General features: G+C 47.1%; 1 protein-coding gene across 12 annotated transcripts in view; it reads left to right on the forward strand.

Moving 5' to 3' along the window:
* The window catches only part of PACS2 (phosphofurin acidic cluster sorting protein 2), an 83,472-nt gene that overhangs the window by 28,192 nt on the left and 29,109 nt on the right, over window positions 1-26,171 (forward strand). For 3 of the 12 annotated variants that reach the window (XM_055724540.1, XM_055724546.1, XM_055724549.1), the window contains 15 exons: window positions 1,142-1,229; window positions 4,485-4,574; window positions 9,074-9,199; window positions 11,241-11,403; window positions 12,418-12,491; window positions 13,239-13,319; window positions 15,630-15,689; window positions 16,914-17,071; window positions 19,147-19,237; window positions 19,958-20,035; window positions 20,775-20,896; window positions 21,671-21,806; window positions 22,536-22,640; window positions 24,114-24,220; window positions 24,940-25,094. In XM_055724540.1, coding sequence (XP_055580515.1) covers window positions 1,142-1,229; window positions 4,485-4,574; window positions 9,074-9,199; window positions 11,241-11,403; window positions 12,418-12,491; window positions 13,239-13,319; window positions 15,630-15,689; window positions 16,914-17,071; window positions 19,147-19,237; window positions 19,958-20,035; window positions 20,775-20,896; window positions 21,671-21,806; window positions 22,536-22,640; window positions 24,114-24,220; window positions 24,940-25,094 — 1,634 coding nt within the window. The remainder of the gene's footprint in view (window positions 1-1,141; window positions 1,230-4,484; window positions 4,575-9,073; window positions 9,200-11,240; window positions 11,404-12,417; window positions 12,492-13,238; window positions 13,320-15,629; window positions 15,690-16,913; window positions 17,072-19,146; window positions 19,238-19,957; window positions 20,036-20,774; window positions 20,897-21,670; window positions 21,807-22,535; window positions 22,641-24,113; window positions 24,221-24,939; window positions 25,095-26,171) is intronic. The other 9 variants (XM_055724542.1, XM_055724547.1, XM_055724543.1 and 6 more) reach the window with 7 other exon arrangements.

Here is a 26,171-nt window from a genome sequence, read left to right on the forward strand (position 1 = left end):
CGGTTCCTCTTCCCTTCCCATCTACTGCTGGACTTGGCCCCTTCATGAGTAGCCCTGATGTTACACTTCTGTCTAGGAGAGACAGTTCTGCAGTGCGTTTCAGAGGAGCCATGCTGAGGCTTGCTGACATCCCACAGCAGAGGCCAAAGATGCCCATGCCGTGAGGCAGGGACCCGACACAGGCAGTGCTGGCTCCTGGCCAGCATGAGAGATGATGTCTAGTCACCAGAGCCCACTGGGCAACTTTCTCTGGCCCCTGCTTTCCTCAAGCTGAGCTGTCTTTGCTTCAAGTTTCTTTGCCTGAAGTTTGTTTCTAGGCATGCCTTAATTACACCAGCTGGTGGTAACTTCTGTGACATTGTGAAAGTGCCAACAATGCTGTAGTCCCATTACCTCAGAGCCTTAACTCAGCTGCACCTAGTTCAAACTTCTTCCCCTCCCAAGCTCCCTGTGCGGGAAGGCAGAAGTGCAAACAGCTTCAAACCAGAACAATGTAGCATTGCCTGGGTGAAGAATGTGATTTACTTGCATATGTGTGGCGTGTGAATGCCAGGGCCAGAGGGCACTGCTTCAGTCCTCTCCTCCTTTCTTTTTTTTTCCCCCTTTTCCATTACAGATGCCTGAGCCACTGGCTAGCACTTTTGTTTTGGGGTGAGGAGGAGAATGTGTGGGTTGACAGGAGGAGGTGGGAGCGAGATCTTTGCGAGCCAGCAGTCTGAAACTGAAAAAGCTTAACAGTCTAGGAAAGCTTTGTAGATGAGTTTAAAATTAGACTGACCCAGTGCTTTTATATTGCTGGAATTTAATTCCTCTGACCTGAAAGCTTTTGGTCTGAGCAAGAGTTCCCAGGCTGTGGTCAGTGGAAGTCCATGCTGTGAGGTGCTCTCATGTGGCCATGGGTCTGCATCAGAGACATACCTCCTGCCTGCCTCCTTGTATTTGTGAAAGGCTCAAGAAATTCAGTCTGAAAAGCCAGGGAAACCTCATGTGTTTGTGCTGTCTTTATGTCTGTATCAGTGTGTGGCTTGTCTCGGGAGCCTGTTTACCCACAAACTGGGATACTGCTGTGTGTAAAAGCTGTTCAGAGCTTTTCCTTTTTCAGACATGATTATAACTGTTTCTCTTCTGTTCCTGTTTGCAGGTTGTGCAGCTTGACATTAAAGAAACTGGTAGTCTTAAAGGAATTGGATAAGGAGCTTATTTCTGGGGTCATTGCTGTCAAAATGCAGGTAATTGCTGCTCAGTTCTAAGAATTAAACATGTTCTTTGGCTAAAAATACTGGCAGATGCCTGAACTGAGCTTCACCACCACGTGAGGATCCACTGCAGCCACAGGCTTCTTCCTGAGTACATCAGGGCATTCTAGATGTGTGGAGGGGCTCTTCTGATCCTTCCCCCATGTTCCTACTGTTTTTCACTGTTGTAAGTGAAGAATGTTGTTCACTGAGGGCTCAGCATGAGCTTATCTGTATGTGAAAATGTTCTTTACAGATCATATGCTCACCTCTGCTTCCTGAACTGTTACTAAATCAGATACCTGGTTCTCTATTTAACATGCTTCAGCTCACTTTAGGGCTGAACATCTTGGTACCTTGGTCCTGGTTTGGGGGGTCTGGAGTTCGGGCTGCCTTCTGCTGACGAGCAGCTCTGCTGTCAAGACCAAGTCATTTCATAGCCAGGTGCTTGCCAGTGGATTTGTAGGGTACCTGTACATTTTAGTTTGTTTCCATAAAATACAGCTGTCATCTTAGGTCAATAACCCACTTTACAGCATACGTTCCTGCCATGTAATTAGGTGCCTACATGTAGGTCACACTGCCTGGAGGCAGGCTGGGAAGGAAGGGGACTTGGTTCCACAGTGCGTCACAGCATCAGTTCAGCTCACATGCTTCCACCACTGCAAATGCTGAAGTACTTAACGAGTAAAGGCCTAGCAGACCTACAAGTAGAAAAATACCATTAACTATGCTGAAAAGCAGCTGCTTTTCTAATAAAGAGCCAGCAAACCCCTGCAGAGAGATGGTTGTGTCAAAGCGCACAAAATCTAGCTTGGAATGTGAAATCGTGAAGGCTTTATGGTGCCAGAACATGCAGCTCGGAATTTAACCAGCATCTCATCTCCATGAGCAGTCCATCTGGGGTAAAAATGTGTCCCTGTTGGAAGGCAGTTCATGCACCCGCAGCAGGGAACGGAAAGTCAGGGAATTGTTTCACACACCTGGATTCATGGGAACCTCAGAAGAAGCGCAGCTGTGGGCTCTCAGGCTGTCAGATATTGCTTATCAGGACTGAAAGCTTTGGCTGCATCACACTGAGGGCCTGAGGCTTGTCAGTGAATGATCTACACTCAGAGTGTGTCAGACTTGGGTTGGAGAATTCGGTAGGTTTTACTGGAGCAAAACCTTCTTTTCATGTTCAGGTTGCTGCTGAGTGCTTATGCTTTTTATGGGTGAAAGCTTGCCTCAGACCTCCAAGTGCAAAGGGAATTGTAACACGTGGGACTTTCTTGTCTGTTTTGGGTACATGTTGTGATCTGCCTTGCTACAGTAGTTTAGATGCTGGAACCTGAGTAGTAGTTCTGCAGCCCTCTCTACACCAGGGCAGATCCCTGAGGAACTCGAAGGCAGGACTTGCCCTGTTTGGGGTGCTCATCTGCCAAGCCTGAGGCAGCAGCTTGCATCCCCAGGCCATCCTTACTCTGCCCTTGATATGTCTGTCCAGTTGACCTAGAGGTGACAGGCTGGAATAACCACTGTCCCAAAGAGTCTCACCTTGGGTGTCCCTTGTGCTGGATCAGCACCCATATTTCTTTGTGATGTGCGATTTAACGGTGGGTCAGTAGCACTGCAGCTGTCTCGGACATGGGCAGCTCTGAAGCCCTGTTATTAAAAGTCCCTTTTTAGCTTGCAGGTTATGACGATGATGCTGACAAGCTCTTTCAGGGACACTTAATTTGCCAGCACTCGGATTTCTGACATGGCTATTGTTTGAGGCTGGTGATACTGGATCATCAAATATATGATCTCTGTCAGATGACTCACTGCCTTTGTATGGGGAATTTTGTGAGAGGTGTCAGACACTGGAGTCCTTCCAGATGGGATGACTGAATTCAGACCTAATGAGAGCATCTTACCTGCATTTCCCGTGTCTCCTTGCAGCCTCCTGAACAGTGATGTTCAAAGGGTTGTCAACTGTTATTTCCTGAGCCGTTGCTCTATTTATCTACTGCGGTCTTTTAAAAGCGGCTATATTTGGTCTTTCATTAGATTTAGAGTTGCATAACAAGTAAAGCAAGATTGCTGCTATTAGGAGCAGCATGGAACAGATGCCACTGTTGCCAGCGGCGAGGCTAACTGTGCTTTACTTACATGCGCACTGCTTTTCCCGGGGGGAGCCCTTCAGTTTCTCACTCTGCTGTCTTCTGATCCGCTTAGGCACCTCGGCTTTTCCACAGAGGAGCCAGCGCTGCGTTGGGTAGGAGCTGAGGCACTGCTGCAAATCACAGTGTTCGCTCTGGCTGCCTGAGCAACACGTTTGGGGAGGAAGGGTTGTAAATGAGTCTCTGCTTCTCTCTGCTCTCAGGATGCTATGCGAGGCTGCTATAGCCAGACCATATTTCTCTTTGGGTTTAGCTGGGAGGTGTTTAGCCCCCGAGTCTGTTGCTGGTTTCCCAGATGCTGCTTTTTTGATGGCCTCAGTTCTGTGCATCTGGGAGACCAGCCCATGGGGACAAAGCCAGATCTGCAGTCTCAGCAGAATACTGAGCCAGGGACCTCTGAAACTTGCCACCGTGTTTGAACAGTGCAGAAGGATTTGCTAGGCAGCACTCTGTCATTCTTTCCTGCTAGTTTTCCCTGAAACATTCCCTGCAATGAAATACTCACACAGCAAACAGCCCAGTAACTTGGCTAGTGTACAGCAGCCCAAGCACAGTGTTGATTTGGAGTTACCCTGTAGTATCATCAAGTCTCTAGACTCCACTGTGATGCTCAGTGGATTTTTTTTCTTTTATAACCCCGATGACTCGCAGTTGTTTAAACAGGTTTAAATCTCCACTGTCCCCAGGGAGAGGTATGTGCGCCAGAAGAAAAGACCAGTCTGTCACGGCTGTCGACAGAGGTTTAAGCATGATGCTGCAGCCTCCAAACCCAGGAGATGAGCCTTGTACCTATTGCCTGGAATAAAAATATGAGATTTCATCCTGAGGGGTGGGAGCTGACTCATAGCTTTTGAATGCTGGGGGTTGGCAGAACAAAAGCTGCTTTGTTGTAGTTAGGAACAGTAAATATACCCAAATCTTTATTAGTCAAATCTCTCCCTTTCATCTTATTAATATTTCACAGAAGTGCAAGGTCAGACCCATCCATTCACTTTCTCTGTGGTAGTCCCTGACAGTGTTTCCTGGTTTTCAGTAAATAGGACTGGGGTGGGATGCAAGGGCTGCCTTCTGGGGAATTCACCCGGTGGACTTTGTTTCTGTACAGGGTTCCAAGCGCATCCTGCGGTCTCATGAGATTGTATTGCCCCCGAGTGGACATGTGGAGACGGAGCTTGCACTGACCTTCTCACTGCAGGTAAGGTGGCTGTGGCCTTGGGGCATGTGGGCTTGCTGGACTTGCTGCTTAGCGGTGAGCAGAGGTGCCTTGTGAGTCCGAGGTGAAGATCATTCTAGTCCTGCCAGAGATGCTTGTTCTTAAGGCAGTCCCAGCCATTTCTGAAAAGCTATTGGAGCTCTTTTGGCTTGTCCCTTGTCTCTGTGGAGAATTTGAGTAAAAATGGCCTAGGTGCTTCCAGGATCTGGGGAGGGGGAAGCCCAATAAGAAGGCTGCTATATAAACCCTTAAATTGTTCTTGGGGCCAGCCCTGTGTCATGGAAGCAGATCTCTAATTCTGAGTTGTCTGGGGGGAACAGGCAAGTTAGATGCTAGCTGCAATTTGCGTGTCCTCATTGCAACAACACAAATGTGTCTGAATTGCCTCTCAGCACTGAGGCCTTGAGCATGGTGCTGGTTTGCAGTGTTAGGGGACCTTCTGTGTTGCGCATCCTGTGTTTGGATCTCAGGAAGGTGAGGACTTTGCAGTCAGTCCTCTTCATGTTATGGCTGTGGCAAGAACTGGAGCAGAGCAGGATGGCTCTTTTTTTGACTTTTGTTGCCTTCCCTATGAGTAAGCACTGAAGGGTGGCAATCACGGAGGGTGGCATGGAGCATCAGGCTGACAGAAGGTGGTAGGTAGGAATGGGACAGGTGAACCTCTGATTTGGAGTTGCCGAGGGAGGCACCATGTAGGGAAGCAGGAAGAGTATTCAGTTACTCCTGGCTCTGGAGTCATAGGAGTAGCTGGGAATTGGAGCAACAGTATTTTATTGGTTCCTCTTTTCCTTAAAGCATGCTGCCCTGGTGCTACCTCCTGAGGAGGGAAATAAGATAGAGACTGGCTTGCTGCAAGCAAGAGGGAGGATCCTGCATGCGTAAAGCAGAAACAGACAGATGCTCAGAAATGTTCATATTTGTATCACCTGTGTTTTGGAACTATTGGTTCGATCTTGAAGTCAAGAGTTTGATTTGGTAAGGAGAAAGGCTCAAGTGATGATGTGAGACAGACTGGTTGTTACTCAGACCAGGGCGGACTCGAAGCTGGTAAGATTTCACTGCAGATGAACGATAACGCTGTGGCTGCCCAGGCAGACGTACAGGTGGCTGATGATTCTGGTTCTGTCCTGATGCAGCCCGCAGACCGAGTTAACTGCAGCATTGCATCCCCTCCTTTGTGAACAGGAAAAACAAAGCCACATGCCAGGAGTATGCTTGGATCCTGGGGCTGCAGCTCTCCCGTGGTTGGTAGCAGGGCTGTAAGATGAGCCAGGTCTCCCTCTGCAAGTCCTGTGTCAGCAAGGAGCAAGTATTTCTGCAGATCTTTTGGAATTAATTGGGAATCTGCTGGGGTTTTTTTCTGGGACTTGGAGTAATGCTGCAGCAGGACGCAGAGCAATGCCTTTAACTCTGTATCCCTTGAAGGGGCTGGGAATTGAGCCAGAATAGGGGAGAGTGATATCTGTGACACTGAGCCTTCAGAAGAGGTGAGCAAGCTTAATGCAGAGATGTGCTGCTGGTCTCTGACTGCAGGAAGGGTTGGTGGTCTTGGATGCAGTAAGGCCTGGGAAGCCTTCCTGAAATGGCATCGCAGGATTTTTATGACAGCTTTTATTGTTTCTTAATTGGATGACTGCTGGAAGCTACTCCTAGCTAACAACTGCAGCTTAAGCCAGATGCAGTCTGAATTTAGTGCCTGGGATATATTTGAGAGTGGTGATGGGCTGCAAAGTAAAAGCATGTGGATGTCACAGAACAAGGTCTCAATATCTTGCAGCAGCCAGTAGCTCCATATTGCACTGTCAACTCTTCAAACTGTATGCCTTGCTTTGTGCTAGCTGTCTAGATCTGCAGCCTCTTGTATCTTCACAGTCACCATCTCTTCAGTAGCTTCTTCTGGGTGAAATTCTTGGGTTTTGCACAGAGCATTTTTCTTGTAAGAGCTAAGCTGGAAAGCTGATGGTACTGGCTGGCATAATAGCGAGCAGCCCATTGTGTCTGGCAGGCCTCTGCTCAAGCAGAAGGGAGGAGTTTCCTGTTGCTCTATTACACAACTGGGGTAAGACTGGAGTTAGTGGTGTGTCTGATCCTGTTTCACATTGCTGGCTAGGGCTAGACCAGTGGTAGCCTCTCTGGCAGGTGAGCTACCATCACCCTTACTGCTGGAATGCCTGCTGCTTCTGACCCTCCGTGGGTTTCACAGGATCAAGTGAAATTCTCTAGATATTTCAAGCACAACATCACAGCTCTCTGGAGCACGTAGTTCCTGTGTTTAATCTAATAAACCTTTCTGGATGGAAGGGATTACATCACCTGGGGCTTCAGAAGGAATGTCTTGCCCTGACTCTCGCTGTTCTGGTGGGTGTGATGGCCTCCTCACCTCTTGGAGGTGCCTTGGGGTGCTTGGTGCTTCCTCTAAAAGTCGTCTTTTCAAATGTTTTGAGTCAAACTGTTTGCTTTTCTAGTCTCTGTCACGGACTGACAATTACTGAAAAGTTTTTGTTGAAACCGTTTTGTAGAGTTGATAAGCCATGGCTAGTGTTAAAACCAGCTTGTCTGTGCTATGCCAACGGCTCTGATTTTTCTTCTAGAGGCCCTTGCTTTTAACAGAGCAGCTGAATGGCCTGAGTCTCTCTGTATCTTTCTTTGACCATCTCTGTGAATGCTCACCAGGGGTGGCCAGGCAGCACACCTTTGAAGAACAGAAACTTGCACATATGTGGACTTAAACTGTCCAATTTAATCCCTGAAAATTGTACACGTTGAAGTCAAGCTGGCTTGGGACCAACTGTGACTTTAGATTTCAGCTGCAGCCTTGGTGTGGCTCAGGTGCTTTGAGCTGAGAGCAAGGAGACCCTCTCCCCTGCACCCATCCAACATGTGGAAGGGCCCCAGAGGCAAGGAGATGGAAAAATTGAATGCAAAAGGTGCCTATGGCTTTTTGAGCCCCTCTTGCTCCTTCCCCTTGATAACTTTCTTCTATCCCTGTTCAGGGACATGGAGCCTGTTTCACATCTGTAAAGTCACAGGCTCCATTGGTGTCTGGATGCAGGTGTGTTTTGAGGTTCTTCTAATCATGTGGGCTGCTGTTCCTCTGCAGGGCTGCTTCCTCATGCAATGCACAGTAAATCTTGCCCTTGCAGAGCAATCAGGTAATTAGTATTCTGCTTGTTTATGTGACCACTGTTCTCAGCTCTCCGCATAGCAGTCAGGCTTGCTCTGGACTGCAAATTAATATCTCTGGCTTTGTCGTGGCTCTCAGCATTTGTATTTATCAAGTGTTTTGATGGGCAGGAAGTTATTTTCATAATGTCCCAAGGCGGGGGGGGGGGAAATGCAGGTCTTGCCTGTGAGAGAGGTATCCTTCACCCGGGAATGTCCTATTTGAGATCCCTGCGATCAGATTCTCCTGTCTACAGGTTACGTAGTGCTACATATTTTGTATACTTGGAACATGTGTCCCATTCACCTCTGTTCTCGGGATGAGACTGGTCAGGTGGCTGCTGTATCTTTTCTTGAAGATTTCTCTTCCATTGCATGACTCCTTCCTCCCACAGCTGGTGAGCTGTCCCCTGGGGACTGTCAGCGTGCTGGCAAGTATTCTGGCAGAAAGCAGGACCTGAGTGCACTGTTACTCTGTGCAGATAAGCAGGGCAAACTGAGATGGCGTGGTTAACCTTACTCTTTCCCTGATGGTCTCTGCTTGACTTCACAGCCTCTCTGTTCTGGGGGAGGTTTTGGGGAGGTAAATGTATTTTCTTGTACGGAACGTGTCTTGGAAGGATTTATATCTTTGCAACATAGCCTGGCAGTAAGACAGGGCTTTTCTTGACTCAGTTATGTAAAATACAACCACTTTGAGGAACAGAAGTTTGAGTATGTTAATGCTTGAAAACACTGTCAGCTGCAAGAGCCCTGTGCCTCAAGGAGACCATATCGTCCTGGAGGGAATCGGCGCGTTACCAAGAGGCATCAGCAAGTCCTTGGGGCTCTTCATAGCCGTGCCTCTTTTTGCTTGCCATTCAGAGCACGATAGGCTCTTAAACATGTGCAGTAGAGGGTCAAACACAGAGAAGTGTCCTTGTGCTGGAGGGAGGGCAGTCTCCTGCCAAGAGGCGGGGGGGGTCTGCAGCTGTCCCTGCCACTGCGTGCTGCCTGCTGTGTTTGTGCAGGGCAGCCCGTGCCCCGGCAGCACCTTTGGGGCTCCAGTTCTGGGCAACCTCTTCTAGCTGTTGGGGGAAGCATCTCCTGGCGGCGGCTCATCACTCTGGAACCAGGCTTGGGCTCAGCTGATCCCAAACTGGGCAGAGATGAAGGCTTCCTTGGGACGATGAAGGATTGTCCGCTGAGTGCAAGCTAGCTTAGGCACTTCTGAAAGCCCTGAGGTTAGTCCCTGAGAATTGAGTTTACTTGTGAAGCAGGCAGCCTGGGAGATGGATAAACAGCAGACATAATAAATTCCATTGTGTTTCCAACCACAGTACCCTCACTTCTTGAAGAGAGAAGGCAACAAGCTTCAGATCATGCTGCAGCGGCGGAAGCGGTACAAGAACCGAACCATTTTAGGCTACAAGACTCTGGCCGTGGGGTCTATCAACATGGCTGAGGTGAGCATTGTTTGACATGATCACTATTTACAAAGGTGGATGTTTTCCCTTCTCTTTAAACCCAGCGTTGTCACTTTCACTCATTGGGAATAACCTGGTGGGATTTCATATAGAAGCCTTAGTAACTGTAATCAGCATTCAGATATTACTACTGAGTAATAATACTGGACATTTTCTGGATAGTATCTTGATAGCTAAAGCTTTCATGAGGCTAATTTATTAGCTTTTGAGGGTTTTGTTGTTGTTGTATGGGTTTTTTTCAGAGTTAGGGAGATCATAAGTGCAGAACACAACAGATAGTATCACTCAGACAAGCTTTCTAGCCCTAAGAAATGTAAAAGCAAGGTCTGCTGTGCTTCTCTGTGCCACCGGATGAGAGTTCAGGATCAAGTAGTTTCATTTTGCTTGAAACACCCTTTGCAATTCTTTTTTCATGGCTGTTGGTAATTCAGGTGGAGTTCAATTCATGAGAGTTAAATGATAAAATTTTCAGATTTACACCTGAAAATTAGTGCTGGAATCAAGTATGGATAAATTATTCACTAAGGCTTTCTGAATGGCTTAGCTCCATGCTTCATTATTTCACGCCCTGTTTAATCTCTGCTGTTTCTGTTTCTGAGTGTTTAGAATGGGCTTAGCAGTAGCAAGTTCAGCTTATACCAGTATTTTTCATCAGACTGCATTCTGTCAACAAATAGTTTCCATCCAAAATAAGCTAGTGTTATGGTGTGGTGAGTTATTACTATATAAAATAATTAATTTTAAAGACCACTCCTTGTGCATGAGTTCAGCTTCCCTTAGACTTGCAGTAAAATGGTGAACAACTCCCATTTCAGTTGGCCAAATTCTGATTTGTGGTATTATAGCTCACATTTATTCTGTAGTGCGTTTGATTTGTTTAAGAACTAGAAATTAAATACTGCTGTAAGGCAGAAAACACGTGGGGCCGTTAATTAGACCCATCAGTGAACTTCTAAGTGTTGGCTATTTGCTGCTGCATGTGGTTTTTCTTAAGTCTTTTTGTAATGTCAGCTGACTGAGGTTAGAAGGTGAAAAAATTTCAAAGGTTCACTTTGTTAGGAAATGGTTGCTCTCCAGCTCATCTGGAATATTTCTGAAATTGAAGACCTCAGGAAAACAAATTTTAGACACATGCACCTTTTGCAGTTTATACTGTAATGACCCCTAAACAGCACAGATGTGTTTCTTAAAATTTAAAAAAAAAAAAAAAAGTTAGCTGTTGAAACAAAGCAATGAATTGGAGTTGTGAGTCTGAGCAGAGCTCAAGAGCAGGGAGGCACATGTTCCTCATCAGCTCAGGTCTTAAAGCCATGTGAAGCAGCCTGTCGTGTGTTAGGAAGCTGAGGTGCAGACATGGAAAAGCACTTTCTGATTTTGGTGGGGCAAGAGAAGAACATAAGTCTTAGGTTCTTAGGAAGAGCCCTGTGAGCTGGGGGTGGCAAACAAAGGAGAAACCCACACAGAGGTGTCCCTCTGAATCCACCATTGTCTTGTTTTTTGTGACCCACTGCTTCATTATCCTGGGGTGGCCAGCTCGTCTTGAGATTCAGGTGTCAGCTCTCTGGAGCAGGGATTTTTGCTTTAGGAAGCACTTTGCATTGTACCTCACCAAGAATTTTTGCCTTTACCGGCTCTTCTGCAGCGCTTTAACACAAAATTGAGTTCCTTAATTAGGTGTTCAGAAGGTTGGTAACTTGATAATTCAAATCAGTACTGTGCTGTGGAAGCAAATACATGGTAATGAGGTAGTCAAGTATTTTCCTTCAAGGGTGAACTAATCAACTGTCAAGCTCGGAATGCTTTTTCTTTCCTTCCATCACTTACATTAGTAGTCAAATAAAATCTCAACTAGCATTGTGTATTGCCTGCAAGTGGCTCCTGCAGTTGCAGGGTGTTGGCTTGCTTCTGTACTTGGAAATGTGGAGTAACTCCACTAACATAAATAACTCCTGTAGCATGCAAATAATGGAGGTTTAAATACATTTGAATGCAGATTTCTACTGCTTGATTTCTGTCCCAGGTCATGCAGCACCCAACAGAAGGTGGTCAGGTTCTGAGCCTTTTCAGCAACATCAAAGAGGCTGCAGTGAAGGTAGCAGAAATCTGGATCTTCTCCTTGTCAAGTCAGCCGATTGACCACGAAGACAGCACTATGCAGGCCAGCCAGAAAATCAAGTCTACAGGTAAGAGTAGGACCACATACTCTGAGGACCAGTGTCTTCTGAACTTGCTGGAGTTAAACACCATCTGGGCTTAGATGCTTCCTGGGACTGCTGTGTCTGTAACTGATTGATGCAAAGATAACTCACTTTGCAAACCTGTTGCTATGTGAGCGCGGAGTGTGACAGGAGTGGGGGTTTGAATTGTCAAAGCTTCTCCTGCATATCACACTGGGGCTGAGCCATCCAGCAAGGGTTAGCTGTGTTCTCACCAACACTCTTCCAGCATTACTGGTAGGTGTGTTGAGAACCTGTAACTTCTCACCTGGCTAACAGTGGTGTATTCAGGAGATTCATGATTAAGCTACTCTTCGAACTTCCTTTTCCTTTCAGTATTCTACAATAAATCATGTTAGCTTAGATGAGACCTGCAACGTGTTTTGCTGTGGACTTTAGCCTGTTTAATGAGTGTAAATCCATGCTGTGCACTGTATAGGGAAGTCATTGGGTTTCTACTTGTGACAATCTTTTTATGTGGTACCAGCCCTTTGCTCGCTGCTAGAAGAGTGACCAGTTGAAGGTAGTGCATGCAAATGCTTTGTTGTTGCCTGAGGCCAGGCAGCTCACCTGAAGTGTCATTTCAGTACAGGATCCAGACTCTCCTGGCATGTCTTACTTGTTCCTTTAAGCCAGTTACGCCCGAGTTAGGAGGAAACTTCCCCTGTGGAGAAACCTCTCTACTTGCTGCTGCCTAACAGGTGGTTCTTTCCAGGGTAAAAGGGGGTGGTGTTTCAAGGACCCTTATCTGTGCGCTGGTCCTTCCTTCCTATTAGATGTGTTTCTCCTTGTTCCTTACCTCCAGGTGGTTCCCATCTCACTGGTCTAGCACAGGTAGAAAATAAACTAGCAGGCGTCTCCCTGTGTGCCTCCTTTCTTGATTTGCGACTGTTAGTTGGCCTTCTCTGCTCCTGAGATGTGACTGTCCCCTCACCTTAAAGGAGTTTCACGGGATCTCTCCCCTCTTTCCTTCCCTTTCAGACAACTATTCCGAGGAAGAGTACGAGAGCTTCTCTTCTGAGCAGGAGGCCAGTGATGATGCCGTACAGGGCCAGGTACTGTTTAGGGCATGGCTTCTCACTGTGAGAGCTTCAGCAGAGTGTGTACACTCTCAGCTCGTGCTTGAAACTAAAAGCCTATTTCTTTAGCTAAACCATGACAGTGCGAGACTGTCACCAAGTGTTTAGCTGTGGCAGGAAGGCCTGCAGAGTAACCCATTTCTTCCATCATGCTGTGATTTATCTGTTCATGTGTTTGGACTTGAGCTCCCTTTAAACACGAAAACATTAGCATCCTTGTGTAATGGTCAAGGCTTCTGTAATGCTGATTGGATTCAAAGAGCCCAACTAGATCCCCAGCTGTAGTTAATTGGCCAGTGGGGTCTGACAGTCTTTAGTCTTTAATACCTTCTACAAAACAGGTCCTTACAGAGAACCCCCTGGGTAGATGTGAGATGCTTTTGAGTTTGGGTCTTATTTGCCTTCAGACTCTGGCATCACCTGCCTTCCATCTCTGGAAGTGTACTGAGAGAGGAACCCACTGAAATGTGGGGCTGTGATTATCCTGCTGCCTTGAATGCAAAAGTAGGGCTGTTTTGCTTCTCCAGGCTGTTATTCCTGACCCTCTGCAGACATGGTTCGCTTCCTTTTCCCTCTGCCATCGTAACTGCAGTTAAGGCAAATGCTGAATGCCTGGAAGACAGAGCAGCAGGTTCATCTTCACAGAGGGAAAATTTTTAGCACTTAAATGCTCATGTGTCCCTGAATCACAAAAGGTAACACAGGAATCCTCTTTCTGTTCAGGATTTGGATGATGATGAGTACGAGCTGGGGAAGCCCAAGAAGCAGCGGAGATCGATAGTAAGAACGACGTCCATAACCAGGGTCGGTGGAAATTAGTTTTACTAACACTGATGGGGTCTGGCCAAGATACACAGTGCATGTGGCTTATGGGAGCAGCAGTACCAGCCATGCTGGCCCAGCAGAGAGCATGGGGGCATGGTCACAGTGTGTGAAGAGCTAGAAAAAAGCAGCCAGTTCGGGGAGTAGGGCAGTCCAAGGTGTATGTATGTGCTGTCCTGAGTGTCCTTTGGCTGCAAGGTTAAGGAGCTCCAAAAAATCACGTAAGTGTATGAAATTCCACCCCCCCTAAAGAAGCCAGTGCAGGATCCATGCTCATGTAAGTCCTGAAAGTAGCTTTCAGTGAAGGGAATCTCTTCTGCTTGTGCTCTGCATGGGAGAGGCCAGTGGGAGGTTTCAAAATGAAGTAGTTGAGTCAGGGGCTAGAGCCTGTCAGATAAACCTGAGGTGGTATTTGTGGTGCTGAGGCAGAAGAAGTAGCTGCATGTTGAAAGCTTTGGCAAGTTGCATGCAGCTATTCACCCTCTACAGCAAGCATGCATATGCTTGCAAAGCTGCACTTCTCTGTGGAGCAGTGACTTGTGCTTGACCATGCCAAAATTCTGCTCACACAGGTGTGCATGTCTGTGATGACAGTAATTCAGAATCAACAGGATGGGGCTAGGTTTCTTTTTGGACTTAGGAGTAAGTTTGGAGATTGTTGTGCCTTCTTGTGAGGCTATTTCTGAAATCCATGTTTTGATAAGGTGTGAAATAACCCCTGTTTTGACCTGAATCTGGTATTAAAAGGATCCTGTCTGTGAGACCAGGAGCATGCTAGTTCATATCCTTGGTGTCCTTCGTGTTGTTTTCAAGAGTCAGTGACCAGCTAGGACAAAACACACCACTTGGTTATTAAGCAGGCAACTTCCTCATAATAATAATGTCTGTCTAGCCCTGACCTCTGAAGTGACAGTGAATTTCCAGTGTGCAGGGCTGGCCCAAAACTGGGTTTGGTGCTGCCAATTAAGTTAACATCAGTCCAGCTCCAAACTAGGCCTCCCTGTCTGCCAACTGTCAAACCATTCAGGCCAGCAGACACCTCTGGCCATGGCACCTTAGCTACTGTGTGCTGTGTGTCCTCCCTCCACAGACTGCCGTGCTGGTCTGTGTGATGGACGGTTGTGCTTGGCCTCCTGAGACAGAGGACGACTCTCGGAGCATCTCAGCCTCACACGTGTGTTGGGGACAGAAATAGGGCAGTCTTGTTTGAGGCCTGGTGGATTTATTTCACCTAAACTTCAGCTGTCTAGAAGGTGGCTGCAGCTTGCAGGATTTGAGTTCAGAGGTAAAGGGCTAGGTTTGGAGGTGTGGGACGGCATGAAGTGTCTGAGGTCAGAGTGGGAGCAGGCAGTTGGATTCGTAAGAAGAGCTCAGAGGAGGTACAGGAGAGCCAGCGAATGAGCAACTTTGCTAAAGAGTGGCCTGGTGCCAGCTGTTTTCTCCTCCCTTTCCTCCTGACACAGAGGTGCCACCTCAAATGCTGTGTACCAGCGCTCACACCAGGGCCCTTCTCATCTTCCTTTTCTTCAGGGTGTGCATACTTAGTTTGGTCAGACGAGACAGAGAAGAGCTGGGCAGCTGGTGGCAAATCTCAGCTGTTTGGTCCTGCAAGAGAGGGAGCTCGCTTGCTCATGGGGGCAAGTAAACACAAGGGGAGTGCAGCAGTTTGGCTTGTGTTGCTTTGCACTTGGTGCCTGCTGTGTCCAGGATCTGGGGGTAACAGACTCAGAAAGCATTTTTCTGATAAGCAAGTACTAAGGACAGGCCCCACAACTTTTCTGCGGTGCTGCTAGTCAAATAAATAAGCCTGCGAGGATGAACTGCAGGCTGCTGGAAAACACAGTGCTTGGTTGGTAGAAAACATATTTGAGCTTTGGGTCAGTGGGTAGATGCCTGTGTTGGCTCACCCACGTTAAGAATCAGAAAAATTGACTCCCAGATATTTTGCCAGAAATATCAAACAGGGTACAGGAGATGATCTGGCAGATAAAATAATTTGCTATCCACTGTGTGTCCAAACAAGAGCAGTGTGCCATCAGTCAGGGCCAGAAGGTTTGTATTTCTTGGTGGAATGGGACGTAGCTTATTGTTATGCAGAAAAGGAAGTATCACAGGTGTGGAAAAGCTGATTTCAACATAAGAATAGCAGTGGCTTGGTTTGTGATGCCAGGAGTTGTTTGACTTGAAGCGGCAGCTAGAGCACCAGTGTCAGATATGTCTGGGGTTCTTGTAGACCAGGAGAAAACAGTTCACTTAATGCTTTACTTACGTGAAAGTGTCTTTGACTTGCAGCAACAAAACTTCAAACAGAAGGTTGTGGCATTACTGAAGAGGTTTAAAGTGTCTGACGAGGTACGTAATTAGTTCTGTAAGCCTTCCTGTCCTGTGTGTTGCCCTCTGCTTGGTGCGTCTTGCCTTAGTCTTCAGGAACACTCCTCTGTTTGTCCCTAGTTCCCTTCGTTTTGTTTTCAAGTCTGCGGTAGATGTGACCTTTCCTTGCACCCTGGCCTTGCATGGAGGCTTGAGGGCCAACTTTAAAATGTCATCAAACATTTTCTACATCGAGTTTTATCAAAAGCAGATTTTGGCAATCACGTGTGTACCCAATTAGTTTTGCAGACTGCTTTGAAATTATCTTTGACCCTTTCAAAGGCAAGTAGTCTACAGTGTATGTTGCTTGTGAAGTTAAATCCCAGCCTGTTTGATCATCTTGCTAGAACAGCCAGGCGAGACATGAAAAACTTGGATAGGGAAACACAGATCCACAGGAGAGTCAGTTGTCTGGTCAGAGCTGAGAATGAAAGAGATCCAGAACCCATGAAATCTGTGTAACGTCACCTGTCTAGTATAGAAACAGTTAAGATCTCAATTGGCTGTACGGCTGTGTGCTGATTTTGTGGCTTGTGGGAAGGAGTAGCTCCTCATGCTTCCTTACGCTTCCAAACAGCCCTGTTAGCTTTGCTGTTCTTCCCAAGTTAGCTCAGCAGAGTCAGCACCCATAGCTGAGGTCTCAGCCAGCTGAGCTGCTGCTTCTCTGCAGCTGCCACTCGAAAAGCAAGCTCAGAACTGTGCCCAGCTGCCTGCTTACTCTGGTGTATATGTGAAGCAGCCCACGAAGTTTTGTGTGAGAATCTCTTCTCTTCAGCTTTCCATATGGGTGGCAGCTGATCCTTGTCCGGGCTTCAGGCGCCTCCTGTGGACACTGTTGTCATTTCTGCCGGCTTGGGTACCAAATCGGGGGAGCGTGGCAACTTTGTCCTTTTAAAAACTTTGGGCCTTTTAAAAGCTTTGTTTATAGAATGGGGTTGAATAATAGACATAATCTATGGCTTTTTTGGGTATGCTTCTTAGTCCAGTTAGGTAACTCCTACTTAACCAGGCACTGAGAAGCTTGACCCAAAACAAGCACTTCTTATATACATACTCCAGTGTTTCTGTTGGATATAGTATCCTTGCACCAGGAACACAATCTCCCTCACAAGCTGGTGTACTGCAGCCCTCTGGGGAGCCGGGGTGGCATGGGATCACTCTGGCTCCTAGCAGAGTCAGCGATACCCGCTTTTGTCCTCTGTGTAGGTTCTGGATTCAGAGCAGGACCCGGCGGAGCATGTTCCAGAGGTTGAGGAGGATTTGGACCTTCTGTATGACACACTGGATATAGAGAACCCTAGTGACAGCGGGCCAGAAATGGAGGATGATGACAGCGTCTTGAGCACTCCAAAGCCAAAGTTAAAGTAAGTGTGGAGTGGCTGATGCTGGGCTGGAGAGAGACCATGCGCAGTGTTAGCACAAGTTAGACGTTTCTATTCACACCCCTCCATCCTTCCCCCCACCTCTTTGACCCGGTGTCAGAGCCCAAGTGTGTGTTGTTACTACGTGGATGACTGCTTGTGAGCTGGGGGGGGGTGTGTAGGTGGTGTCTGACTTCCCTTTGGTGTCTTTTTTCCCTTGTTCCCTTTGCAGATGTTCTGCCTGCCCTGCCACCTGAGCACAGGGGCAGGAGCTGCTGCCAGGCAGGCAATAGTTAAACTGTGTACACAGGTGTTTTGAAGAGGTGGTAGGAACAGCTGAGAAATCTAAGGCAGAAGGAGATGGGGTTGGAAGCTGCAGAAGCAGAGACAGGGATGGACAAGGCAGGCTGTTCTTTCTGGAAAAGCTGATAAGAGAATGTGTGGAAAGAGAGTCTTTGCAGGGATTAAGGAAGCAGAACCGTGGGAAACAAAGGAGTTCCTCAGGGGAAACAAGGGGGCTGGATGCAGCACATGTAGATACACGCAAGCCTGTTCTCAACCAGCTTTTGTGGGCACTGACGTATAGGCAATAGCAGCACTGCGGAGCTGAGCCGAGGATCACTGTCTCAGGGTCTCAAAACAGATGCAGAACCCTGAGTAAAGAGAGCTGTGTCGTGTCCCTGCCAAATAAAGACTGAAAACATGAGACTGTTTGAGCTGCTGGCATGTAATTGCATGCTCAGGCCTTCAGTGTTGTGATGGCTCTGAAACAAGCAAAGCCTGCTACTGCAGTTGGTCAGTACAGGATCTGCTAAATGCCAGCTAATTACCAGGTGTCATAATACCCTAATTAATGTGGAATAACCTAGTTGGACCAAGAATAGATTCTGAGTCTGGAGTGACTTGTTCCCTATCAGTGAGCCAGCAGATGTCAAGGATGAACTGCAACAGCAGTGGTAAGTGATGGGGCTGGTGGCTTATAAAGGCATTTGGAGCTTGACCCAGTATATTGCTAGTTGGTAGCCCTTACCTTGAAGGGATTTGAAAGTAGATGTGTTGTGGTGAGCAGCTGCTTTGAATGAAGCAAGCCAAAATGTGGTACTGTATGCACAGAGAGCTCATGCCCTGTTCCCTGGAGCCGGCAAGCTAACTGTTCTGGGATATGTCATTGCTGGAGTAAGAACCTATTGCTGGAGTAAGTGTCTGGTCCTGGGGAGACACTTTGTGGTTTGCTGCGTCCAGTTCTCGTGTTTGTATCTTGCAGGTTTTTCCTGCAACAACAACAAAAAATAAATCAGTTCCTTAAATTGTAATTGAGCCTTGTAGCGTAATGTGATGAGCTGCCTTTTTATGTGGAAGCGCAATCTGATATTATGCGCTACCTTATCTTGTTGAGCAGATGTGTAATTGGATCCTAGGGCTGGCAGCCAAATCCAGATGCAAGCTGGAAATAAAATGCATATTAACACCAAGAGTCACTTTACCCACAGAGGCAGAGTATCCGTGGAGGGCAGTAACTCTGCTTGCTGTATTTCAGTCAAGAGCTAGACCCTGTCTGGAATGGCATGTAGTTCAGTCAGCATTTGCAAAGCTGAAACAAGAATTGCAGTGTGAAACTTTACACCTGGTGCTTGGGGTGGTGAGTACACAACTGCTTGTGTGGGTTGAATGTGCATTCTGTTCTGCTGTGGGAAAATGCTGCAGCCACGTGCCAACCCTGGATTTTATGGAAACAAGAGTCTCTGTTTGGTGTGTAGTGTGAGAGCATGCAAGCATTCCTAGTAAGAACTTTATAAATATGGTCTGCTGCGTGACAAGTGACATGTTGGATCCATTAGATTAGAGGTCGGTCAGTCAGTCAGCGTCAGGGCTACACAGAGGTCCTTGGAATTTTTGGCTTTTCTTGCTGTCTTGGACACCTCCCCACTCCTTTCAAAAGTGGCCTATAAATTTTACTGGCACCATTGGGGAGCAGTAAGGCGCCCTGGGAACAGTCATGTTGCTTTGGTGTGAATGTGGTGGACTTCCTCTGTTAGTGTTTTTGATAGTAAGAAACCGGTTTTGCTTTCCTTATTCAGACCTTATTTTGAAGGACTGTCACACTCCAGCTCTCAGACGGAAATTGGTAGCATCCACAGCATCAGGAGCCAGAGAGAGCCATCAAGCCCTGTAAGTCATGTTTCTAGAAGGTCATCTATCTGCAGGCAATATAGCAGACCTGCACTGTCTCTATTTGTATATCTAAATTAAAGCACCCTTTCTGATCTCCTCCAAAGAATTGAATGCAGAGATACAAATTTTCTGCTATGAAAACATGTTTGTTGTGGTGTTGTGTGGAGGTTTTTTGGGGATGGCGGGGCACTGGTGGTGTTTTGGGTTTTTCTAAAGCAAAAGGGAAAAGCATATTAAGGGAACATCTTTCAGTTATATATTGAATACTTGCTAATGGTACGACTAGCTCCAGTTTCCCGTATACTTGAAATGACTGCCAGGGTGGGAGATGTTGCCTGGGAATTTTAGGGTTCCTTGACACTGTTTGGGAAGAAGCTTACTGTTGTTGGGATACTTTCCATGGTGGCTGGGAGTGAACACTGAGGAGCAGCTCACCCCTTTTTCCATCCCCTCATGGATGGGCATATTAGGCGCATAGGATACCAGTCCGATTCCAGGGCGCTTCCTTGTCTCTACTGTGTGTTGTGCATCACCTACTGCTTTGTTTCATCCCACACTAATGCCCTGGGTCCTGGTGTGGGCAGGAAGCGCTCCTGGCCATCCTGCAGAGCTGTGCAATGTTTGAATGGAGAAGTGTGTCTTTCCAACAGCTTCATCCAGAGTGTGGCTGAAAACTGTGCTGGTGCCACAGCTGCTAATGACTTTTTTCCTCTCAAGCAGGTAGAAGTGCCTGAAAAGACAAAGAGTCTTGGAACCAAACATGCAGGCGACAGTATTTCTGACACTGTCTCTTATGTAAGTTGAAAGCACACTTGTTAATATTTCTCCTGACAGTTTGGGTGTCAACTTTGAACTGCATTCTGTGGCATGTGTCTGTCCGTCCATATAGTTGCACGTGCAACACAACTTATGTAGATAACATTAGATGCAGTGAAGATGATGCGGAGCTCTCCTCCTGACCTTAGTTGTTGAAGGTTGTTGTCTTTCAGCCTTTCGAAACCAAAATGCTTTACATGGCCTTCTGGTTAAACAGCCTTTCTCTTGGTTTGGGGAAGGCTGGCCCGAAGTATGCTGCTGAGCACGTGTACAATCCTGGAAGGTATTCTCCATCTTATCAGACGGAAGTATTACTTCAAGTTGAATTGGCAGAAATCAAGCTGGTCCTGGGTTGCTTGCTCTACTGGGGCCGTGCTGTTTGTAACATTTCTCCCATGACTTTCTCTCTCCACTAGTTCATTTGGGTAAGCTGAATTAATCTGCATTGCATGGAGGTGGCATGTCCCTGACTTCGAGCTGGGAGAGTACCGGTTCCAAACAGTGTATCTGAGCACCTTTCCTACCTCCAGCTCCCTTGGGAGGGAGCCCCAGATAGCCAGTATTGGCTTCTGCCTTCTGGCAGGGGGTAGCATGTTGAAGAGGCAGGTTGAATGTGCCCCAGCCAGAGCTAAGCTGGGGTGCCTCCTGCCAGCTCTTGTGGTAGTGAGACAGAGGCAAGGGTTTGTTCCTGATCACTCAGTTCTTTGTGTTTTTACAGGAATCTAACCAGCAAGCTGAGGTCCAGGAAGCTGAACTTCCCACACCAGATGTGTTTGTTGAGAAGCTCCCACCCAGCGGGAAGATCACTAAGACAGAGTCCCTCATTATCCCGTCCACCAGGTACGGCGGTGACACAGCATTGCGCCTGCTGCAGGGCTTCTTGGGAAGTCTGGACAGCTTGTTAGCATTTGTTCTGGGTGGCCTTAAGCCATTGACTGCAAGGACACCATTGTTGCTTTCAGGCACTTAAGAGATGGGTCTTGAGCATTTGATAGATGAATGCTCAGAACCCTGAAGGGCAGCATTGCTCTGAGGTTGCTCTTGTCTCTTGTGCTGTACCCATTCCGTGTCCAAGGAGGTTTTTATAAAACTCTGGAGCTGCTTGCTCAAAGATACTGTTGCTATGTCAACATCTGATGCAGATTTTAGCCTTAAAGGTGGTTGTCAAGACTAACATGTCCTGTTAAACCTTCCCAGATAGAGTAGTGAACGTGGGCTTCAGCAACCCCACCACAGAGTTTCTCTGGTCATTTGCAAGAAAGTAGGTGTTCTTTTTGAACAGGTATTCCTGTGCTGCTTTTGGGTGTGTGACTGCAGTGCGTACGGCTGGATCCTATTATGCTGGTGTAGCCACAGCAGGGTGGTGGTGTGGGTCTTAGCATGGGTTGTGGAAGTCTGCCTGGGAGTGCTGGGAACATGCTGTGTAGCCGAGTCACGTGCTTTGCGCTATCAGAAGCAGAATTAGCAGGTCTCAAGCTAGCTCAGATCTACGTGCGTGATTCCTCAGTGCATCCACTCACATTGTTGAGTTTGCCAGACTTGGTGATCTGGGATTTGAGGGATGTATCTCACTCGGGTATGAGGCAGCTCTGGAATGCAAGCACATTTCTCTAGCAGGTCTGAAGGGAAGCAGACGGGACGTCGGGGAAGGAGCACATCTCTGAAGGAGAGGCAGCCAGTGAGACCACAGAACGAGAGAGCGAACAGTCTGGACAATGAACGCTCTCCAGACACCCGACACCACTTACAGGTGTGAAAAAGCTTGCTGTCTCTGCTGCCACTCATAGTTTTTTCCTTTTCTCCAACTGTCTCCTGCAGTCTCTTTCCTTCTGGTCCAAGTGCTGTCCCTGCTGGAAAGGAGCTGGGCCCTGGGGCTTCAGGAGGGAGGGACTTTGTCTTGGCTGATACTGTATCTTCCATCCAGTCTGCTGGGTTTTGGCAGCTTTTGCTTTGTCAGCCCACCATGAACTGAAAACACTGGAATGGATTGTTTTGATGAGAGAAATGAATAGAAATGTGTTGAGGAATTACTTGTGTGAAATAAGGCAAATTAGTAGGGATTGCAAAAGGGCACTGACTTGCGCAGAGTGTATGTACCGTGCTTTTGTTAGCTGCTGGGCTCACTTAATTCCTTCCTTGAAGGAGATTGTGCCTGGCTTCTATGAACCCAAAATTCCTTGGGCAACTCTTAGTTGGTATGAAGTGATGTAAGTGAAAGTGCATGGCAGAAGGAGTAATGGCCAGCAAAACCAAGCTAGCTTAATAGAGGAGCCGGCAGAATACTGCAGTATCAAAGAAGCTGACAAGTGTCAGTCCCAGCAGCCGGCGTGGCTTGCTGGTGTGCCTTTGCTGATGGGGTGACCAAGCACTGGCCAGCCATGCACAGCCAGCTCTCATGAATTGTGAGACCTGGAGCTGGTGGCGTGACGATTTGAGCTGACATCTGCTACTGTTCTCTTCTCTGTGTCTTTATTTCCAGATCCCCAGGAAAACAGTGTATGACCAACTAAATCACATCCTGGTTTCCGATGACCAGCTGCCAGAAAACATTATTCTTGTCAATACTTCTGACTGGCAAGGCCAGGTAAAGGCAGGAGACGTTACCTGAAGCACAGTTCTCCTTCACTGTTCCTCCTCAGGAATGGACAGGCCTTGAGCTCTACCACTAACCAAGTAGGTTCTGCTGCTTGGTTGGAAGAGCAGTGGTGGTGCGTGGGGGCTGGCAGCATACTGAGTGTTCGGTGCCTACAGATTGGATTTCGTTTGACCAGAGGAGATGCTGTGGACCTTGTAAAGCTTTGCCGCCTGTGTCTTTCCAGAGAGGTTTTTTTCTCTTCTACAAAATGCCATTCCTTCTGTTTAGCACGCTGGGAATAGCTAGACCCTTGCATTGAAGAGCCTACTTCTCAACTGTGGTAGACTGGGACAAAGGAAGTAGGGAGGACTGACCTGTGGTTTAGGCTGAGATTTCTAGGCACAGGTGGTGAACACAGGAGAACATATTTCAGGTCAGTTCTGTTGTCTTGCAGACACACTTGTGATTCCTGACTGCAGGTATGTCACCCCATCTGTTCTGAGTGAGGGCTGTGTTAAGAAGAACCCTGAGCAGTGCTTTCTTATGCTGGCAACATGGGGTGGTTTGTTATGGCTTGGAAAAAATGTTGTTCACTTTGGAACCTTGGTCTGAGAAAGCAGCAAAGTACGTGTGGAAGAGGACCAATAAATTTGTACTGGGTGACTGTTGCCTGTAGAACTTGTGCCAGGCTCATGGAGCTACATTGTCTGGTTTGGCTTTCTGCTTCTGGAAGAACTAGGGTCTTGATATCTGAGAGTGCAAAAATACCAGCTGGTTCTGGTTTCTCTTTACTTGAAGATGAAAAAAATGCCTTCTAGAGATGGACAGAAAGCATTGTAGGTCATCTTCCAGTAGTTTTAGCAGCTTGTGCCTGCAGTATCAGAGGACATGAAGCGTTGGCTGGGATGTATAGATTAGCAGTGCAGAATTTGAAAGTGTCCACCTGTACCTGGGGTGTTCTGTTCACTCATTTCTTGTTAGCTGCATGGAGGGGAAACAGTCTCTTATGAGGAACATGTGTGTTGGTAGCACCCTTCCCTTTTTCAGAGCTTGAGGGTTGGTAGAACACTGCGTTTAAGTCCTGAAATCAGAGAGAAATGCAATTGCAGTTCCAGAAGCTGGCAAGTAGACAGCATTTGTTCTTACACCCGGTGTTGTCTGCTAGGTGAGTGGCCTGCTGCTGCCCTGCTTTCTGCAGCCATAAACCCCCTACTGTTCTAGAGTTGTCAGCATGTTTTGGATATAGTGTTGGTGTGTGTTGCAAAGGTGCAACATTTCCATTTTTCTAGGGGAAGAGCTTTCCTTTGGCTGATGCACAAGGATGAGATATTTGAGAATTAGCAGTATCACTTACAAATTGCATATGGGGAGAGTGCCTATGCTTGGGTGTGAGAATACCTAGGAGGCTGGGGGAGGAAGATTTTCTTCTTATGACAAACTGTACCAAAAAAAGGACTATAAAATGTTCTATTCTCTCCTCAGTACCTATCAGATGTCTTGCAAAAGCATACCTTGCCAGTGGTCTGCACATGCTCCTCAGCTGATATTCAGGCAGCTTTCAGCACTATTGTCTCCAGGATACAGAGATAGTAAGTTCTCGCCTTGCTTGTGTTGTTTGTTGAGTCTCAGCTCTAAAAGCCTCTAAACTCCTGTGCCCCAGTGCCCAGGGAGTTTTCCATCCAATAGCTGAGAAATACTTCTCGCTTCCAATACTTCTCCCCAATGTACTCTCCTGAAGTCAGAGTTGTGTGGCTCTTCAGCACTCGCCAGCCCTGCAGAGTTGTTGCTGTTCTGCCGTGTGTTGTGGTACAAGTCTCCTTTCATCGACAAGAGTGATTTTAAAAGATTGTGCTTTGGAGGCTACCTCATAAGTCAGATCTAATAACCAGTAAAACATACGAAGCTAATAGGCAAGTTTTTGGTGCGTACACCACCCCCCACCCCCCACCCCGATTAATTCCTCAGGGCATTCCCTAGATACCTGCTGAGGGCCGTGTGTACCCGAGTATGTTCTCTGACACAGCAGTTAGTTGCAATAGGTACATCCTAATCCAGAGAGTTGATTCTAGCCCTTTAGATTATCAAAATGTGTGAAACAAGGACCAAGGAGACCAATTTAGAAAGTACTGAACAATGTTGCATTCTATTAATAATGTTTCAAGCTGCTGCTAATTATTGTGATGTTGCCTCGTGTGTTGAACAAGCTCTCTTCTGCTGTGGTTGTTGTTATCCAAGTGGGTTTTCTTAACTTATTCTGAAATACCTGGTTGGAAGCACAGTTACGAATGTTTCCTCTTTTTCTGTTTAGCTGTAACTGCAATTCACAGCCTCCAAACCCAATTAAAATCGCAGTGGCTGGAGCCCAGAATTACCTCAGCGCTGTATTGAGGCTCTTTGTAGAGCAGCTGTCTCACAAAACCCCAGACTGGCTCGGCTACATGAGATTTTTGATCATCCCTCTAGGTAAATAAGGAACTATTTTTCTTCATAGAAAGATGAATGGATTAAATGTGATGTGTTCCCTCAGGAGCAGCCTTCCTGAAAGCTTCGGCTAGGTATATGGCTGTTAAATGAGGCAAATGTCATGCTGTTAGTGTTGTGTAATGCTTGTGTTACTGCTCTTGCGTGAGTGAATTTCATCTTTACGTTCCTGATGCCAGAGTCTGCTTGTAAACCTTTCATTTGAAGGAAGAGGTTGAGTACTTCCTCCCCACATGGGGCGGCTCTTATGTATCCTTTTATCATGGTACATTGAATACATAGAATAATGTTCTAGAAGCCTTTTCTCTGGCTGAAATCTTGAATTCATTGGGCACTGTGTTTCCCAAAGCAGTGACTGTTCTGGCCTCCCTGAGGCTGATACAAAAAATGTTTATGGAGGAGGGAGGGTTGAAAAAAAATTTTTAAAGGCTCTGAAACTGCTGAGAGTCCAAATTATTCAAATTACGTGTATCTTTTGACCTTTCCTCTGTGCTGTTCTTGGGTTTTTCCCTCAGTTTTCCAGCACTTTTTCTGCCCTTCCAGCAGCTCAACAAGCCTGCCTGGCTGGAAAGTTATCCAGCTTGGATCACTTGTGTTGAGTAGAGACAACTGATAATAATGTTAGGGATCTCGTAGTCAGAAATGTGAGGAATGTCGTAGCAGTGAGGCCTTGGGAAGCCAGCTGGTCACTGATGCTTGTGGGCAGGGGCATCTGGGCAACGTTGGTGTTCCAAGGGTGTGATGCCAGAAGCTGGTCTAGTTTGGAGGCTTGGATTGTGTGAACAGGGCACTTAAGTGGTGTAGGCAACCAAAAATTTGAAAAACACTTTTTCTCTGTATTTTTCTGGTCTTCTAGGTTTTGGGACCAGCTGATGGCAGTTGCTGTAGAGGTCAGAAGCTGCTGCCTGGCACCATGAACAGTAGGGGGTTAGGCTGTCAATTCAGCGGTGCGATTTGCAGAAGTCAAATGAAAAAGGCAGAGGAAGAGAGCTGGATCCTTCTGTAAGGGGGAGGCATTTTGTTTCCAAAGTGGTTGGCAGGAAGAGGAGAGAGCGCCCT

This window comes from Falco cherrug, chromosome 12 (genome assembly GCF_023634085.1).
Source record: "Falco cherrug isolate bFalChe1 chromosome 12, bFalChe1.pri, whole genome shotgun sequence".
NCBI lineage: Eukaryota > Metazoa > Chordata > Aves > Falconiformes > Falconidae > Falco > Falco cherrug.